Below are 17,719 nucleotides of genomic sequence, written 5' to 3'. Positions count from 1 at the left end.
AGAAGTACAAGTAGACTATTTATTTTGTTCTTTTTTATTATTTTTGCACACTTTTTTTTTTTTTTGCTCGCATAAAATAAACAAATTTTAAAAATATATATATAGTATTAAAAAAGAAGCTGATATGGAAAAGTCATAAACAATAAATAAAACTTTAACCAAAAGAAGAATAAAATTTTTGAACGTTAGTATCCGTTGTATAAAAGTGTATATATTAAGTTCCAACTGTATTTTTTTCTCATATCTATTTATTTATTTTTCCTTTTTATTATATGTGTCGTTTTAAAGTTTTTGTTTTACTCTTCTGTAATGTATTATACAGAAATAACATAATTATAAATAAGCTGGATTTTACCAATTATTTAATATAAAACGGAAAGGGTATGTTGTTGAAGATACTTGATGTTTTAAAATTTGAAGTTGTTGTAGTCATTGTTAAGGGTCGGCTGATGAGTCAGGACAACTCATTGAAACCATTTATTCGATGTTTCAAATATTAAACAAATAGACAGAAGATTCTACTATCTTCTTCAAAAATATAATATTAAACACAAGTCTTTGTTTCTTTGCTAGCTCTAGTTACAGAAATTTTGAATTAAAGCTATGAAAATAACTTTACGTTTAGTAAATTGCTAAAATATTCAGAGCGATCAGAAAGGAATGTTTGCTCTCTCATCTTAAAATTATATATTTGAGGTGATGCTTCTTCACCAACATGGGCAGATGGGCTTATGGAACCATTTGCTGATTAATTGCAGTCATTGATAACTGTCTGGGTGTGTCATTGTCATCAAAGTGATTGTTCAAGGAAAACATGTTTGGGACGAAATTGATTCCCAATCATGTTTAGCAATTGGGCCAGTCAATTCCCCCGATAATCTAGACCTAAAAGCCCAAACCAATGTAAGCAATACTGGTGTAGGAATACTTGTAAGAAGATTTGATATGACTCCTACTAGAACCATAATGTGGATGGACTGTTGAAGTAGCATAGTAATTACTAGCCAAAACATCCATGGGAAAAAAAATAAAGTACAAATATAAATTTTGATTTTTTTTTTTTTTATAAATAGAACAAAACTAAACATGTGAATAGGCCATATCTCTTAAATTCCTAACAAATTAGCATAATATATTCACGGAAATGCGTTACAAACCGTATTATAGAATAAAACTCCACTTTTTACTGTGAATTACTATAACAAAAAAGAAAGAATACACATTTGTAAAATTCACTTATTTGTTACCACATAAGATTTATATTTTTCCAAAAGTAAATTATCCATAAAACCTTTAATTTGTTTTTTTGACAATAAAAGATGAAGAAAATAAAATTTAATTAATTTGCGTACTACATAACTGGAAATAAAAATATCACATCTGATTTACTGCTATTCTTCTCTAAATTAAAAACTTCAAAATCCATTACTTAAATAATTAATTCATAAAAAAAATATTTGCAATATTAATTGACGGTTAGTTGATGTCATAAAAATAATATAATGGCACTAAATTCTATACAGAAACAGAAATAAACCAATTATGAGATACTCTACTTTAATGTATAGTTTGAAAAACAAAAAAAAATCCCCAGCTACGTTCAAAACCTAACGAGAGAGCATTAAATTAGACAGCAGTGTTGTACTAGATTCGCAACAACATCAATACGTCACTTAAATTAAAATAAAATACGAAAACATTAAATTAAAATAAATTTTAGAAAAAGTAATTAAAACGAAGGTTACTTATTATAGTGGGGAGATTAAGCTTTTTGAGTAAATTCCTATCTACAAAATACACGCTTCTATTAAAAAAAATAGAAGCCCAACGACCACACAAAAACAAATTAATTAAATCATAAAAACTCATAAATTAAAATAAAAAGCAATAAATCCAAAAAAAAAAAAAGGAAACTCCGAAAACGAGACAGCATCAGAAATTATCGCCATAAATAGCCCCCACGTCTCTCTCTCTCTCTTCTCCAAAGTCTTCTTCTTCTTCTTCTTCTTCTTCCTCTTCTTCCTCTCTGCTTTGTCTCTCTCCTTCTTCAAAGTCAAAATTCAACAGGTATTTATATTTATAAACTTTCCTTTTTTTCTTTAATCTCTTTCTCGGGAGCCTCTCTCGTATATTCTCGCACGTGCACATCTCGTGCCACCTGGGTTTGGGGGGATTCGTCTTTCGAATTCGATCGATTTCGTTTTTTTTTTTAGATCTGTCTTTCCTTTTTTGGGGTGTGAAGAAGATGTTTTCTTTTATAAAACCCTAATTCTCTCTTTGTGTCTTTGTGTTTGATTAGTGGTTCATGAGTGGTATTGTGATCGATCTGTTACTTTCGGAGAGCGAGCAATAAGAAGAGGATATGTCGTCACTCAGCAGAGAACTCGTGTTTTTAATACTTCAGTTTCTCGATGAAGAGAAATTCAAAGATACTGTTCACAGGTAATTTATATTATATCATTGTTTAATTGCGGTCCCTCTTCCTTTGATTGTCGGGATTAGAGTAAAGTAGGGATTAAGATTAATTAATTTTGATTTTGTAATTTAGCATTATTTCTTCAATGTTAATCCAGAAGCAGTTACAACTTTGGATATTTTTTTTGACTAATTAGGTTGGAGAAAGAGTCTGGTTTTTTCTTCAACATGAGGTACTTTGAAGATAGTGTAACAGCTGGTGAATGGGATGATGTAGAGAAGTATCTTTCTGGATTCACTAAAGTTGATGATAATAGATACTCTATGAAAATATTTTTCGAGATTCGGAAGCAGAAGTACCTTGAAGCACTTGACAAGTAAAGTTTCACTTGTGTTGTTTAGTTTTATTGAATTGAAGTGTGGTTTTGAGTATTGATTTGTTTTCCCATCTTTTGTTTTACCATAGGAAAGATCATGCCAAGGCGGTTGATATTCTTGTTAAGGAGTTGAAAGTGTTCTCGACATTCAACGAAGAGCTTTTTAAGGAGATTACCATGCTTTTAACCTTGACTAACTTCAGGTACATTCTTTACTTTCTTAGCACTTTTTTTTTATGGTTTCATTGACCACTGGATTGTTATAAACCATGCGCTTGTGGTGTTGATGTTTCATTTACTTGCAATAATTCAAGGGAAAATGAGCAGCTTTCCAAGTATGGAGATACTAAGTCCGCAAGAGGTATCATGCTTGGGGAACTTAAAAAACTGATTGAAGCAAATCCTCTCTTCCGAGACAAACTTCAATTTCCCAGTTTGAAGAATTCTAGATTGAGAACCTTAATAAATCAAAGGTACAAGCTTTGTTTTTTTAACTTTTGCTCCCGTTTTTCTTTTGGTGGAACAACTAACTGAACGTTGCTTCTGCTGAATCATAGTTTGAACTGGCAACATCAGCTTTGCAAGAATCCTAGGCCTAACCCGGATATAAAAACACTATTTGTTGACCATACGTGTGGGCATCCCAATGGTGCACACACTCCTTCCCCTACAACTAATCATTTAATGGGTTCAGTCCCTAAAGTTGGAGGCTTCCCACCATTAGGTGCTCACGGTGTAAGTTGCTCTAAGATTACAGCTTCTGTTGGATTAGTTTTTAGCACATGAATTTAACTTTGCTAGTTTGTATGCTCTTGTTCAGCCATTTCAGCCAACACCAGCTCCTCTTACAACATCTCTTGCAGGATGGATGCCTAATCCATCGGTACAACACCCTACTGTTTCCGCTGGGCCTATCGGCTTAGGTGCCCCCAACAGTGCTGGTAATGTTGTCCCTACTAATTTTATTCTTCTGAAATATGTGTGTTGGAGATTTAGTTTACCAAATATTAGCTTATACGGTTATGTAATTTGCCATCCCTTGTTTAGATCATCATTAGTTGGATGGTTATCTGTGCTTCTTTGACTGACTGAACTGCATGAAATGATATAAATATATTTACTGAGTTACATTTTCCAGAGCTGTAGTGGTAAACTGTCTCTCTTTTCTTTTACGGACTAAAGCAGTTTTTAGTGGTAAACTGTCTCTATGGTGGATTAGAGAGAGAGAGAGAACTATATGCTCATATCAGCCGTTTTGTTTAATTTCACAATACTCTTGTTTATAGATAATAGATAGAGAAGCAAACATTTAATTTAATGTCAGATAGCCTTGAAGTGCTGTCTTAGGTCTGAAACTTTTATTTATTTCATTTTTTGTAGTCCATAACGTGGAGATCAGTTTGTGTGTGTTTACCAATTGCATAGCTTACCATAATCTATTTATTCTTCTTTTTTTCCTTGCAGTGTCTATGTTAAAGCGTGAGCGTCCCAGGAGTCCTCCAACTAATAGCCTATCAATGGATTATCAGACGGCAGATTCTGAAAGTGTGTTGAAGAGACCCAGACCTTTTGGTATTTCAGATGGGGTATTAACGGCTGCTTGTTCGTTTTTCAGCTTAAGTTCTCAACTTTTCTTAGAAGTCACAACTTTCTTTGAACATTTTACAGGTTAATAATCTTCCAGTCAATGTCTTGCCAGTCACATATCCAGGGCAAAGCCATGCTCATGCAACTTATTCTACTGATGACTTGCCCAAAAACGTTAGCAGGATTTTGAGTCAGGGTTCTGCCATTAAGAGCATGGATTTTCATCCAGTACAGCAAACTATGCTCCTTGGTTGGTTTTCTCCTCTGAAGCACGCATCATTCTTCTGTTTTATTCTGGTTTATGCCAGAGAAACCTGCAAAACTTGTATCAGACAGCATAACTTTCATCTTCTCAGTACAATCTGCTTACTTTATCTTGGATTTACATTTGTTTCCTAGTTGGCACCAATCTTGGTGATATTGCAATATGGGAGGTGGGTAGCAGGGAGAAGCTCGTTTCTAGAAGCTTTAAAGTTTGGGATCTTGCTACTTGCACTGTGAACCTTCAGGTATAGTTCCTCTTTATTGATCTACTGTAACAGTCGAATGAGGTGGGAGATTTGTTGTTAGTTAGTTAAAACTATACAGAGGATTTTCTTCTCTTTTTAGTGAGGAACATATCAAGGTTAATAGCTAGTTTTCTGAGATAGATTACTCATAAAAGCTTTCAATATTGCCACGTACTATATCAAGGACATCTTTATCTTTTGCTGACCCGTTGTCTGATTTCATTCTTGTTCATTAGGCTTCACTTGCTAGCGAGTATACTGCAGCAGTAAACCGAGTTGTTTGGAGTCCTGATGGAGGTCTACTGGGTAAGCCATTCTATGATCTTATGGGCGTATCGTTAGTCAAGTGTTTGTGTCCCTCATGGGTTGAGGCTGGTTGTCATATAATTTTTATGGCAAATCAAGTGTTGTAACGTCTACTTCCTATTTCAGGTGTCGCATATTCCAAGCATATTGTGCATATATATTCATATCATGGTGGCGAGGATTTACGGAATCATCTAGAGGTCTGTCTTTTTTCCTAGTAGGTTACCATTCCGCTTATGTTTTTTTATATATATATTCATTGTTATATGTGGATATAGGCATGGAATCTGTTTACTGTAAGAATTTATAGTTCCTTGGTTTATTATTGTTTTCTTTTCTGTAGGATTCTGATAGTAGTTTTTTTGTTTAGGTTTGCTATAATCATCGAGCAGCATTCTTGGATCTTTGAATATATGTTTTTATCACCGTTCAGCATTCTTAAATCTTTGTTATAATCATCGAGCAGCATTCTTGGATCTTTGAATATATGTTTTTATCACCGTTCAGCATTCTTAAATCTTTGAAACAGCTGGGATCCCAACACGCTGATGTTTGTTTTTTGGTTTATCATTACAGATTGATGCCCATGCTGGTAATGTCAACGATCTTGCTTTCTCCCAACCAAACCAGCAATTATGTGTTGTGACTTGTGGAGAAGACAAGACAATCAAGGTTTGCATCTTGACGTATGTTTTTACATTTGTATAATGAGACCATCCTGCTTATATAAATAATTTCTATACAGGTCTGGGATGCTGTTACCGGAAATAAATTGCACACTTTTGAAGGTCATGAGGCACCTGTTTATTCCGTGTGCCCACACCAGAAAGAGAATATTCAGGTAGAGTAGAATGCATAAAGTGTCTCTTGCTCTTTATTTTAAGGCATCCAATTAGATGCAATCTCGTTTACCAATTGTCTATTTGGTGTTCTCTGCTCAAGCAGAATGCCTAATTTCTCGCATTTCCATCTTTTGTCAAATTTATGTTATGATAATTACAAGTGTATTGCTATACAATGATGTGAGCAGTTTTATGTTTCTCAATCTACATTTATAGTCTGTGCAAGATTTTTCACTTTTGCTCTCTTTGGCCATTGAGATAGTTATAATGGGGATTTTTTCTTTCTGTCAGTTCATATTCTCAACTGCTGTTGATGGGAAAATAAAGGCTTGGTTATATGACAACATGGGTTCTAGAGTGGATTATGATGCCCCCGGTCGATCTTGCACGTCGATGGCATATTGTGCTGATGGGACTAGGTAAATGATTCCCATGCTGTAATATTATAATCTTATTATGCTGTACTTATCTATCCTTTTGTTCATATCTTGTTTATCTTCTCGTTTGTTGTAGATTATTTTCTTGTGGTACTAGTAAGGAGGGGGAGTCATTCATTGTTGAATGGAATGAAAGTGAAGGAGCTGTGAAGCGGACTTATCTTGGACTGGGGAAACGGTCTGTGGGGGTTGTCCAGTTCGACACCATGAAGAATAAATTTTTGGTAGCTGGTGATGAATTCCAAGTCAAATTTTGGGATATGGATAGTGTTGATCTCTTGAGTTCAACGGCTGCAGAAGGGGGTTTACCGGTAAGGGTCTATGTCTACCTCAATTGCTGTTTGTAGTATTGACCTTTAAAAGAATTGGTTGCTAACTTAATATCAATAGTCTTCCCCTTGCTTAAGGATCAATAAAGAAGGAACTCTGCTGGCCGTCTCAACTACTGATAACGGAATTAAGATTCTAGCGAATGCTGAAGGTTCCAGAATTTTGCATTCCATGGCAAACCGTGGCCTTGATAGCTCTAGAGCTCCTCCTGGGTCAGTTGCTAAGGTAAACACTTGTCATCATATTCTTTCTTATTCTGTTCTGGCTGGTTGCTATTGCAGAAAACAAAAAATTTGAATGCATGATTTTTGTTTTAGGGTCCTATTGTTGGCACATTTGGCACTCCAAATTCAAGCACTGGAATGAGTCTATCAATGGGTGAAAGAAGTGGACCAGTGGCATCTGTTACTGGATTGGTAATCCTACCTGTGAAATGTTTTAAGATATTTTGTTCGGTTAGATATTTTCATTCAAAACGCTTTACTGAATTCCTGCTAAGTTTATTCATAATTTTTTGGTTTTAGAATGGAGATAATCGCAGTCTGCCAGATGTCAAACCACGAATCGCTGATGATGCAGAGAAATCAAAGACTTGGAAGCTGACTGAGATCAGTGAACGTTCCCAGCTTCGTACTCTGCGGCTTCCTGACACCCTGCTACCAGCAAGAGTATGTATCCAATCTATTTGAAACATGTTGTCATTTTGTTCCAACTAGGATGCGTTGCAGACCTTACTTTAAAAGAATGATATAGCAATCATTTCCCACTATTAGAGCTAAAATACTTCCTTTTATTATATTTGGAATTCTATGATTAAATAGACAATTTTCATTACTAGTAGTTCAAATGAAAATTATCTTAAAGTTTCCTTTGCATAAAACTTATTTCTGGAGTCCTTTGTCTGATTCTCTCTTCTTATCTTGGTCATGATGTCATCTTATTTCTCGATGCAGGTTGTTAAGTTGATATATACAAATTCTGGAGGTGCTATATTGGCATTAGCAGAAAATGCTGCACATAAACTATGGAAATGGCAAAAGAGTGAGCGGAATCTTTTGGGAAAGGTATACCATAACCGTTAATACCACATATAATGGTGTTTTTGAAACTCAATAGTTATAGCTTCTTGTATGGTTTTTGTTTGTTTAGGCAAACAGCAATGTCCCACCACAGCTTTGGCAGCCATCTAGTGGAGTATTAATGACAAATGATACACGTGAGGGAAACAAAGAGGATGTAGTTCCATGCTTTGCACTCTCAAAAAATGATTCTTATGTCATGTCAGCCTCTGGAGGAAAAATTTCCTTATTCAACATGATGACTTTTAAGGTCCCTCTATGTCCTACTCACGTCTATTCATCTGCTTGGCTAGTTGGCTTCTCAAGCTCTGTGTTTGCTCACTTATTTATCTTTCTTTTTTGCAGACGATGACGACATTCATGGCTCCTCCTCCAGCAGCGACTTCCCTTGCCTTCCATCCTCAAGACAATAATATAATTGCTATCGGAATGGATGACTCTTCTATTCAAATCTACAATGTCAGAGTTGATGAGGTATCCTGACTCAACTGAAAGTGTTAAAAGGATTTTTTAGTTTGTCATAGAAACAAATATTCTAAACAGCTTTTGGATGGTAATGAATCATGCAGGTTAAAAGTAAATTGAAAGGTCATCAGAAGAGAGTGACTGGTTTAGCATTCTCAAACGTGCTAAATGTTCTTGTTTCCTCTGGTGCTGATTCTCAGGTATGCTTATATGCTGCATTTGCATTGGCTGTAATATATTCCCCCTCCAATTATGTTATAAAAAAAGATCTTGCCACTGCTTTCATCTGCCGTGTTATCAGTTTCCTAATATATAAACGGTTCTATCTGTATAGCTTTGTGTATGGAGCATGGATGGATGGGAAAAACAAGCTAGCAAACAGATACAAATTCCAAGCGGGCATTCACCAAATCCACTTGCTCATACACGCGTTCAGTTCCATCAAGACCAGATACATGTACTTGTTGTCCATGCCAGCCAGTTAGCCATATATGAGGCTCCTAAATTAGAGAACATGAAGCAGGTATGCTGCCAAAATGTCTCATAGAGCAGCATTACATTAAATGTTTTGTCAATGTCCTTAAATACCTGATCGATTAATGTCCTGTAAGACCTGATCTGTTTCTTTCTTTCTTCTTTCAGTGGATACCGAAAGAGTCAAGTGGTTCAGTCACAGATGCAGTATATTCATGTGATAGCCAGTCAATCTATGCAGCCTTTGATGATGGAAGTGTGAGTATCTTGACGGCAACAACATTGCAACTGAAGTGCCGCATTGGTCCCAATTCATATTTGCCTTCAAACCCGAGGTAAGAACCCTCTGCTATATTTCAACTTTTGGCAGAGTTAAGACAAACACAACAACATAAGTAACATCTGGCTTTTTATTGAATATAGCTCGAGAGTATATCCAGCCACAGTTGCAGCACATCCGTCTGAACCAAACCAGTTTGCAGTTGGACTAACCGATGGTGGGGTCCACGTGATCGAACCACCAGGTCCAGAAGGGAAGTGGGGAATATCCGCACCACCAGAAAACGGAGCAGGGCCAAGCGTCTCCTCAGCTCCCGGGTCAGATCAACAACCGAGGTGAGGTCTGGTCTGTTCACCAAGCTCGCACCATGCAGCCTCCCAAGTTATTATTATACACTTTGAGAGGATAGCTCTGAGATTGTAGGTTATTATATTGTCTTACTCAATTCATAGTAGGTGAAAGGTGAAGCAGCAGTTTCTTCCATTAATTCTAGTGTTTTACTAAATGGTTTCATTTGAGATTCCCTTATTAGTACCATTATAGAGTTTCCCCCTCGCAACAGTTAACGTTTATCTAGATTTCAAGGTATGTAGATAAAAAGATTGTTTATAAAGTCTTGGTGTTCTTTAGACACAACAAATCACAGCTCTAACTACTGAAGAAATAGTGATTCGTAGTTGGAGATGGAAGCAGGAGGAGCAGAGATCAAACCAAAGCCTTTCCCTTCATTTGAGTTTCAGTAGGTAACTTAACGTTAGTGGCCAAACCAATAGCTTCAAGAAATCTAATGAGACACCAAGTAATGTCGAGCTGCCACCATTCGAGTCCATGCCTGGCCGAGAACTCGAACGCATGATGATTGTTATGCCATCCCTCGCCAAGTGTTAAAATTGCTACCCACCTGATATATTCATCACCAATATAGTAATTGCTAATATCACTATTTAGTTAGATTAGATATATGTATAAGTGTATGTGTGTGTATGCACATTACCAATTGTTTTTGGAGAAGTCAGATGTGTTCCATGCTCGTGTTCCCCATATATGACAAACTGAGTTCACCAGAAAAGTCAGGTGAAGTCGAACCGCAATTGTGATACCCTGCCATTGCCGTTTCTCTCATATTATTTTACATGGATAATAGTATATTGAGATTAAGACAAGGAATGGTATGTATCCTTACAATTCCCCAGACGAGTAAAGGCATGCCTCCACAAAAATAGAAGAGGAAGGAATAAGCCATCATATGCAATAGGACCGTTCGCTGAAGGAACCTATAGAAGGGCTGCCTCACAAGGTCATCTACATTCTCCTCTCCACCACACTGCGAGCATGCACCCAACGGTTTAGTCAGGGTTAGGTCTCTTCCCCGGATAGGAAAAAGGGTATTCTTAGCATCGAAAAAACTTGATCATCTTAACATGGCCATCAAGAAATTAATTTGGTTTTACAAATTGATAATTTTTATTACATTCTCAAGGATAGAACTTGTATCAAATATCCATGCCATGTGACTAAACCAAAACCCTTGTGTAGGGCTGTGTGGGTCACGTTGTGTCTCACAATGCTTATGATGGTACCGATGGTTGCTCACCCACTCTATTGGGTCTCCCTGCGCGCACACACAATTTAGAAGTTGCGATTAAAGATACATAATATATATATTCTTAATCTAATGTTCATATCAAACAGTGAGAATATATATATATATATGTAAACCTGAAAAGCCAGAACGCCACCGTAAGCAAATAGATATTCGAGCCATTTCGGCAGATCAAAACTTCGGTGAGAAAGGTTCCTATGATAAGACAAGGTAATGCAGATTCCATTGATGAAAACGAGCCAAGGGAAAACCCAAAAAGCCTCCCAACTGAAGTAAAATGGAGCCAAGAGGCTCAACAAATGAGTCCCGACGAATATTACTAACTTGCTCACGTCCCAAGAAGTCCAACTCCTTTCCCAAAATGACCTCTTCGTTCTCACCACCACAACCTCCGACAAGAGTCTTCTCCATGAGCTCTCGACATGATCCGGTGCCTCATAAACAGCCACGACCGTGTGTTTCCTGTGAGACACAGATCCTCCTCGTTTGGACCAAAAAGAGTTTGTAAAGTTATGTGTGTCAAGTGTGAACAAGGTATTGTTAGTTTTGGGGTTATGTCTTTTAACAAAAGGTGAAAAATGAGAAAGCGGTTTGAGAGTTGTAGATAGAGACATCATGGCTTAATGTTCTAAAAGTTTATGCCTTTACATGCATATTCAATGTGCTACTATATATACATGACTAAAAACTTATCCATGGCCGGTAAATTAAAAAACAAGATGCGAAAAATGATAGATTTATATAAATGATTAAAGAAATTGCAGCAGGACTAAGTATATATATTGTGCAAAAAACCCCTGAACATTCGATATGCATTAATGCATGGGTATTTTGCTTAAGTTTACTCATTCCTCTAGAATGAATATAATAGAATTTACCGCCACTTCTCATGAAAGAACAAATAATTTGTTTGATTACCATTTGCAGTAAAACTTAGAATATAAACGGGATCGGTGTGGTTACTGATAGCACAGCGTCTCACTCACGTACGTAGTAATAATGGTTGGTAAGTACTTTTAAGTTTTTGCACGTCGCACCCACTACCACGTGTTTTCTTACGGCCCAAATAATAAACAAATGCGTACGTACCAATTATAGATCGACACAACACAAGCGTTAAGTACCAGTAGTTCCGTATTTGGCAAAACATGAGGAGAGAGAGCTGGTAATCGATAAAGATTCCAACTATCCACTCAGAATCTGCGAAACCACAAATGACATTTTTGAAAAATTGAAAACTCTAGTCTGAAAACAAAGTTTTACCAAATAAATACTTGCTCAACAAATGGTCTAGCGCGCTATAGCCTGGCTACTACTACTCACGGTGGACATTTCTTGAGGGTTTAACATTTCTTGAGGGATCATACGTTACCAATATACGGAATGATATGACGCATAAGAATTACTATAGCTGACGTGCGCGCGCGATTCATGTTGGCAGAGAGCGCATCACGTGATGAGCATGTGAGATGGTGAGACTCATGAGCTGAGTTTGGGCCGAGACTGCTCAAATAAACAGGCCCAGAAGCATTTTTTTTGAACCGACTAATAAACCCTACCTATATGTGTGACAGCTTAAACATTGGCATTTCAGTTAAAGTTAGCAAAAATTAAATCTTGCATTTTTAGCATATGTAACCATTTGTTTGTTTGTGGCAAATTAAAATACCGTTAGTTAGTTTGCTTTCATTTGAGAAAATATAAGAAAGTTTTAACAGTTTCTGTTTCAAGTAAGCTATGATATACTTAACATATATTTATGAGAAAGGGAAAAACACGAACGAGCGAGAACACACACAAAAAAAAAGATGGATCTAAACAACAACAAGAGCAACAACATCGTCAAAACCCTAGCTCGATGGTGTCTTCTTTTACAAGCTTTCATGATCTCGTCCAACACCGTGGCTCTTAAGGAACCAGACTACGTAAACATGAACATAACAATCCGTAACTCAATGACGGGATTAATCCGCCCGGAAATCGTGTATCGATGCCAATCTAAACGCAAAGACTATGGTTGGCATCGATCTCCAAAGCCAGGAGTCCAATTTTCATTCCCAATCATCCTCATAAAAGGCGAAACCAAAATACCAGCGATTCACATCTGCCAAATCCGGTCCGTGTTAGGAACGGCTACACTCGTGATCCAAAACACCTATCTGGACGCTGAGATGTGCCCTAGATCGTCGTGTGCTCACGAGGCAACCCCGAAAGGAATTGTGTTTAGAGGCCTTGAGTGGGATTTCAAAACCGTGTTTCCTAAACTCAAACCAGTTGAGTATCTAGAATTGCCGTGGACACCTTGGCCAAACAGAACGTAAATTTTTTGTCATCTTTTTTTTGCTTCCTTTTGTATTGAATGTAATTATAGATATTATTCATAATCAGTTTGTCACATACAATCTCTTGCACAGATATATACCTTTAAGTAAACACAAAAAAGCAGAACAAAATCCTTTTTTAAAACCTTCATAGCTTCAATCGAACCGACAGTTTTGACTTTAGGCATAACCATGTAGTTTTTTAAGATCAGTCGCTGGTGAATGCCATTCTTTGTTTCTGAGCTTCCGATGGGAGCTTGACATCAGTTGCTAAACCGATGGCTTGAAGGAACTTAACGACGTACCAAGTCATATCAAGTTGCCACCATTCTAAGCCGTGTCGAGCTGAGAACTCAAAAGCATGGTGATTGTTGTGCCATCCTTCCCCGAATGCTAGAGCTGCTACCCACCTGCAAAATTATAATTCAGAGTTTCTTTTAGTACAACTATATTATCTTAAGATGGATCGAGTGATTAAGGAGTGATCGATGAAGAGTTTTACCAGTTGTTCTTAGACAAATCGCCTGTGTTCCATGCTTGTTTTCCCCATACATGACAAGCTGAGTTCACTAGCCAAGTTATATGATATACCCATACTATTCTTACACCCTGCAAAACCCAAGAAAAAAAGGATTAGAGACGAAAATCAAATCAGAAACCGTGACTCTATGGAAATGTTAGAGTAGTTATAATCAAGTTTCTTCTGCCTTTTTTCTTCTTTTCGTTCCGTTTACAAATTTGATAAAAAAAAATTCAATGTAGTTTCACTTTTAGCATGCAAATGTTGTTTATATCTAACTAAATACAAGCAACTAGAATTAAGTCCATTCACGAGAAGAGCATGAGCCACAAATCTTTCTTACAAGAAAGATAAGATATTTACTTGTGGTTCTGTTTTGTTCAACAAACACAACTTGTGTGCCTAAGGTCAATAATCTAAGTTGCACTAAATTACAAGAAAACGCAAGAGGGAAATCAAGTGAGGAGATTTGGCCCAGCAAATTGATAGCTACACAAAAAAAACTGGTAGAATTATCTTGTTTTGGCCGAGCTAAAACACATCATAATCCTATCAGCTAGTTATGAAAAATTAACAGTGAATAGATTCAAAATGCAAGACTAGCCACAGAACATACCATTCCCCAAACGATGAATGGAAAGCCACCCATTGCGTATAAAGCAACCGCTAGAGCCAGCGGATGCAAAATGTAGGTGGTTCGAAGGAATCGATAGAATGGCTGCTTCTCCAAGTCCCCAACATTATTAGGCTCTCCACACTTTAAACATCATATACAAAACAGAGTTTTAGAATACAGTTTTCAGAAAAATATTAATATGAAAAAAGAGAAGAAGCAAATCGTTACCCTTTGGGTGATTGTATTGGTATCAAACATCCAATTCATGTGACTGAACCAAAACCCATCAAGTGGGCTATGAGGGTCTCTGTCTGAATCACAAAACTGATGATGGTACCTATGTGTACTCACCCAATCAATTGGGTTTCCCTGAAGAAAACAACACACAAACATCAATCACACAATTTGTGACAAAATTACACATTCAACAAAAACTACATTATCATCAAATCAAATCACCTGAAGAGCTTGAGCTCCACAATAAGCAAACAAGTACTCAAGCCATTTAGGTAGCTTGAAGGCTTTATGAGAAAGATTCCTATGGAAAGACAGAGTAATCCCCAGAAGACCTGTAACGATATAAAGCCCAAAAGCAACCGAAACAGCTCTCCAATTGAATTGAAACGGAGCCAAAAGACTAAGCAAATGCATAGACAAAACGACAGCAACAGCTCCAAAGTCCATAGCTTTCCATTCTCTCTCCCACCAAACTACTTTTTCCTTCTTCTTCACCAACACATCAGATAACATTATCCTTCTGTAATCTCCCTCCGTCGCTGCAGCAGCTGTGGTGACATCTCTCTTCAAACCCTTTTCAGAGAATGCAACAACGAGACTAGGAGGCTTGAAAGGAGCAAGCTTTTGGTGATGGGTGAATGAAATTCTGGTGAAATTCAATGACGGTGTTGCTGTGTTCAAAGTTCTTGGAGATAACGATGGTGAACAGAGGAAAACGGGTTTGGGTTTTGTTAGAAGAGAAGCCATTATCGATGTGATGGCTAAGAGAAAGAAGGAAGAGAAGAGGCTTAAACCCTTAACTTATATACTAGTAGTATAAATATGTTAATATGTGTGCGTGTATAAATAAGGGTCGGTCTTTTTTGTATGCTTCACAATTAGTAGTACTAGTTGTGATGACAGAGACGTGCAAGATCTCATCTTTTTTGTGGTTCACGGGACTACATTGCGGCTAGATTTGGAAAGAGAGGATAAGATGGTTTTAGGGATTTGGATTGCCAATTTGGGGCAGTTATCTAAAACCCGGATCTTCTCTTCAATTTTTCGAGTTGTTTTGCTGAAAAGCCCGTGTTTTTCTTGGAAAGTTAACAAATCACCCCAATATTTGCTTTCAAACAATTGGGCTCATTGATCTCTTGAATGGGCTTATTTTGGTTTTGAGCCCATTCTTTCTTATTCATTAAAGGAAAAATCCCAAGAGTGAAAGGGACATGTTCCATAGACCTTACATTTCAAATTTGATATTTGTCTCTATGATACTTAAGTCTTTGTTTGTATGTGTAAGAAAAAAATTCTATAGTAGATATTTGTATTTGTGGTGTGAAAAATCCTTATCTTGAAGCCATATATCAATTACTTACATATTTTTCTCCTTCTTTCATCCCCAAAAAAGGTTTCTCATTAGATCGGTATCGATGGCTGCTGCCGCTAATACCTCCGCCGTTTTCGCCTCTCCGTCGCAGCCTTTATCCTCGAAACGTAGTTTTTGTAAGTATTTTCACTCAAATTCTTGATTCATTTATGTCAATCTATAATACTAGCTATATAACGAGTTAAAACTAAAGCTAATGAATGATACAGTGTACAGTTCAAGGATTGGTCCAATACTAAGGAGATTTCCGAGGAAGAAACTTGATCTCCAAGTTAAAGCTGTTGCCACGACTCTTGCACCTCTCGAAGAGATCAAAGAGTCTGTCTTTATTTTAGTTCATCGTGTTGCTTTGGTCGATATAACTATATGAATATAATAATAAACATAGTTCATGATTGATTATTTTGATAGATACAAGCTTCCTTCATGGGCCATGTTCGAGATGGGTACTGCTCCTGTGTACTGGAAAACCATGAATGGTCTTCCACCAACCTCAGTAAGTTTCTCTAGCTATTTTCAAGTGTTGAGGCTCTTTAACTCAATTAACTTCTTACAAAACTTTTTTGGATTAGGGTGAAAAGTTGAAACTTTTCTATAATCCAGCTGCAAGCAAACTCACTCTTAACGAAGACTATGGGGTTGCTTTCAACGGTGAGTTTCTCATAAAACATCTAATTAAATTAACTTGTATTCCGAGTTGTCCCAACGAGTTGGCGCGGTTAGGGCGGCTGTTTAATGGGGCTACCACATACTGTATAATTGTTTTCGTACAAGTACTTATAGTTAGCAGTCTAATCGTGGGGTTTAGTCAAGTAATTATTTCTAAGTGTGGCTTGCAAGTGATATATTTTCATTTCCAAATTAAATTAGTAGAAAGCTACATAGACCAGTCTTATGGAGTACTTATAACAACAAAAAAAATGAAAATATTCAATTGGTTACTAAATGGTGCAGGAGGATTTAACCAACCAATCATGTGTGGTGGGGAGCCAAGAGCAATGCTTAAGAAAGATCGAGGCAAAGCCGATTCTCCGATATACACTATGCAGATTTGCATTCCTAAGCATGGTTCGTTTTCTTTTATAATCAAAAATCAAATCATGGTTTGTGACCAAATAGTTATTTGTATTAATTTGACACTTTTATCTTTCCTATGAATCATTATCAGCTGTGAATTTGATATTCTCATTCACTAATGGTGTCGATTGGGACGGTCCATACAGACTTCAGTTTCAAGTCCCCAAGCGATGGCAAAACAAACCTATTGAGTTCTTCAATGAGGTATGTAATGAATTTCTTTTCAAATTTTCACAACTACTTATCATCTATATATGCAATATGCAAAACTTATCATTTATCAATTGGTGCAAAAAGGGTCTAGCGAACGAGTTGAGCCAAGATGGAGCCTGCGAAAGAGCAATATTTCCTGACTCGAACGTTGTTCCAACTCGTTGCACGATGATCGCCAACTTGACGGTCGAAGGAGTAAGTTCTCGCCAAACTATGTCCTATAAAATTTGAATACACTAAATTTTAAAATGTATGAACAAATTTCAGGGAGATAGATGCAACTTGGATCTAGTTCCTGGATGCATGGATACAAATTCAGAACATTTCAACCCATATGCTAATGTTGATGATGGCTCTTGTCCCCTCGAGTTATCCGATTCTGATGAATAGAACTAATTTTTATTTATGTAAATATATATACACATATGTTAATATCAGTATTTGAATACAATAAATGTGTTAGATAAGAGCTTCACAATTAAATTATCTGGGGGTTTTTAGCCACCCAATATTATAAATGTTCACTTGTTGATCTATTTATTAGTTGAACTAACAAATTAATATAAAGACTACTATATTGGAGAACTTTTCAACCAAGAACTTTGCATAAATTAGTTATACGAAGACCTAATATACACATATACCATTTAAAAAACTCA

The 17,719-nt window shown here is 36.7% G+C and overlaps 5 protein-coding genes across 12 annotated transcripts; 3 read left to right on the top strand and 2 right to left on the bottom strand.

Moving 5' to 3' along the window:
- Positions 1-1,938: 1,938 nt before the first annotated feature.
- Positions 1,939-10,151, top strand: WSIP2 (WUS-interacting protein 2; the record flags this gene model as incomplete). 4 transcript variants are annotated; one of them, NM_112458.5, is made up of 27 exons in its annotated part: positions 1,943-2,067; positions 2,300-2,442; positions 2,613-2,792; positions 2,882-2,995; positions 3,107-3,265; positions 3,350-3,527; positions 3,613-3,733; positions 4,257-4,378; positions 4,461-4,629; positions 4,779-4,888; positions 5,125-5,194; positions 5,321-5,394; positions 5,771-5,866; positions 5,940-6,035; positions 6,328-6,455; positions 6,550-6,784; positions 6,864-7,028; positions 7,121-7,219; positions 7,328-7,471; positions 7,757-7,867; positions 7,953-8,132; positions 8,228-8,356; positions 8,452-8,547; positions 8,682-8,870; positions 8,990-9,156; positions 9,245-9,436; positions 9,769-10,151. In NM_112458.5, exons 2-27 carry the CDS (start codon positions 2,363-2,365, stop codon positions 9,776-9,778), a joined length of 3,414 nt encoding a protein of 1,137 aa, NP_188209.3. In that variant the 5' UTR covers positions 1,943-2,067; positions 2,300-2,362. The 4 variants fall into 4 exon arrangements, with proteins under 4 accessions (NP_851003.2, NP_001189905.1, NP_001325883.1 ...); NM_180672.4 differs by lacking the exon at positions 9,769-10,151 and having other exon boundaries at positions 1,939-2,067; positions 9,245-9,714; NM_001202976.1 differs by lacking the exon at positions 9,769-10,151 and having other exon boundaries at positions 1,939-2,067; positions 5,940-6,005; positions 9,245-9,620.
- On the bottom strand, positions 9,688-11,344 carry AT3G15870 (Fatty acid desaturase family protein). Its single transcript, NM_112457.6, has 5 exons — positions 10,821-11,344; positions 10,573-10,713; positions 10,285-10,425; positions 10,096-10,202; positions 9,688-10,002 (listed from the first exon to the last, which is right to left on the bottom strand). The coding sequence occupies exons 1-5, from the start codon at positions 11,319-11,321 to the stop codon at positions 9,807-9,809; spliced, it is 1,086 nt and encodes a 361-aa protein (NP_188208.4). The 5' UTR covers positions 11,322-11,344; the 3' UTR covers positions 9,688-9,806.
- A 1,168-nt stretch (positions 11,345-12,512) lies between these two features.
- AT3G15860 (plant self-incompatibility protein S1 family protein) lies at positions 12,513-13,025 on the top strand (the record flags this gene model as incomplete). Its single annotated transcript, NM_112456.1, has 1 exon — positions 12,513-13,025. One exon carries the CDS (start codon positions 12,513-12,515, stop codon positions 13,023-13,025), a length of 513 nt encoding a protein of 170 aa, NP_188207.1.
- A 21-nt stretch (positions 13,026-13,046) lies between these two features.
- On the bottom strand, positions 13,047-15,631 carry FAD5 (fatty acid desaturase 5). The gene is made up of 5 exons (NM_112455.4): positions 14,621-15,631; positions 14,390-14,530; positions 14,162-14,302; positions 13,528-13,634; positions 13,047-13,435 (listed from the first exon to the last, which is right to left on the bottom strand). The coding sequence occupies exons 1-5, from the start codon at positions 15,143-15,145 to the stop codon at positions 13,234-13,236; spliced, it is 1,116 nt and encodes a 371-aa protein (NP_566529.1). The 5' UTR covers positions 15,146-15,631; the 3' UTR covers positions 13,047-13,233.
- Positions 15,632-15,635: 4 nt separating this feature from the next.
- On the top strand, positions 15,636-17,645 carry PIFI (post-illumination chlorophyll fluorescence increase). Of its 5 annotated transcripts, none has more exons than NM_112454.3 (8): positions 15,636-15,886; positions 15,980-16,088; positions 16,182-16,266; positions 16,343-16,421; positions 16,725-16,838; positions 16,939-17,051; positions 17,145-17,255; positions 17,328-17,645. In NM_112454.3, the coding sequence occupies exons 1-8, from the start codon at positions 15,814-15,816 to the stop codon at positions 17,448-17,450; spliced, it is 807 nt and encodes a 268-aa protein (NP_566528.1). In that variant the 5' UTR covers positions 15,636-15,813; the 3' UTR covers positions 17,451-17,645. The 5 variants fall into 5 exon arrangements, with proteins under 5 accessions (NP_566528.1, NP_001189904.1, NP_001030707.1 ...); NM_001202975.1 differs by having other exon boundaries at positions 15,639-15,886; positions 15,964-16,088; positions 17,328-17,631; NM_001035630.1 differs by having other exon boundaries at positions 15,733-15,886; positions 17,145-17,259; positions 17,332-17,582.
- The last annotated feature ends 74 nt before the right edge of the window (positions 17,646-17,719 follow it).

Source organism: Arabidopsis thaliana, chromosome 3 (assembly GCF_000001735.4).
Source record: "Arabidopsis thaliana chromosome 3, partial sequence".
NCBI lineage: Eukaryota > Viridiplantae > Streptophyta > Magnoliopsida > Brassicales > Brassicaceae > Arabidopsis > Arabidopsis thaliana.
Note: the sequence above shows the minus strand (reverse complement) of the source record. Positions and strands in the feature narration are given on the sequence as shown.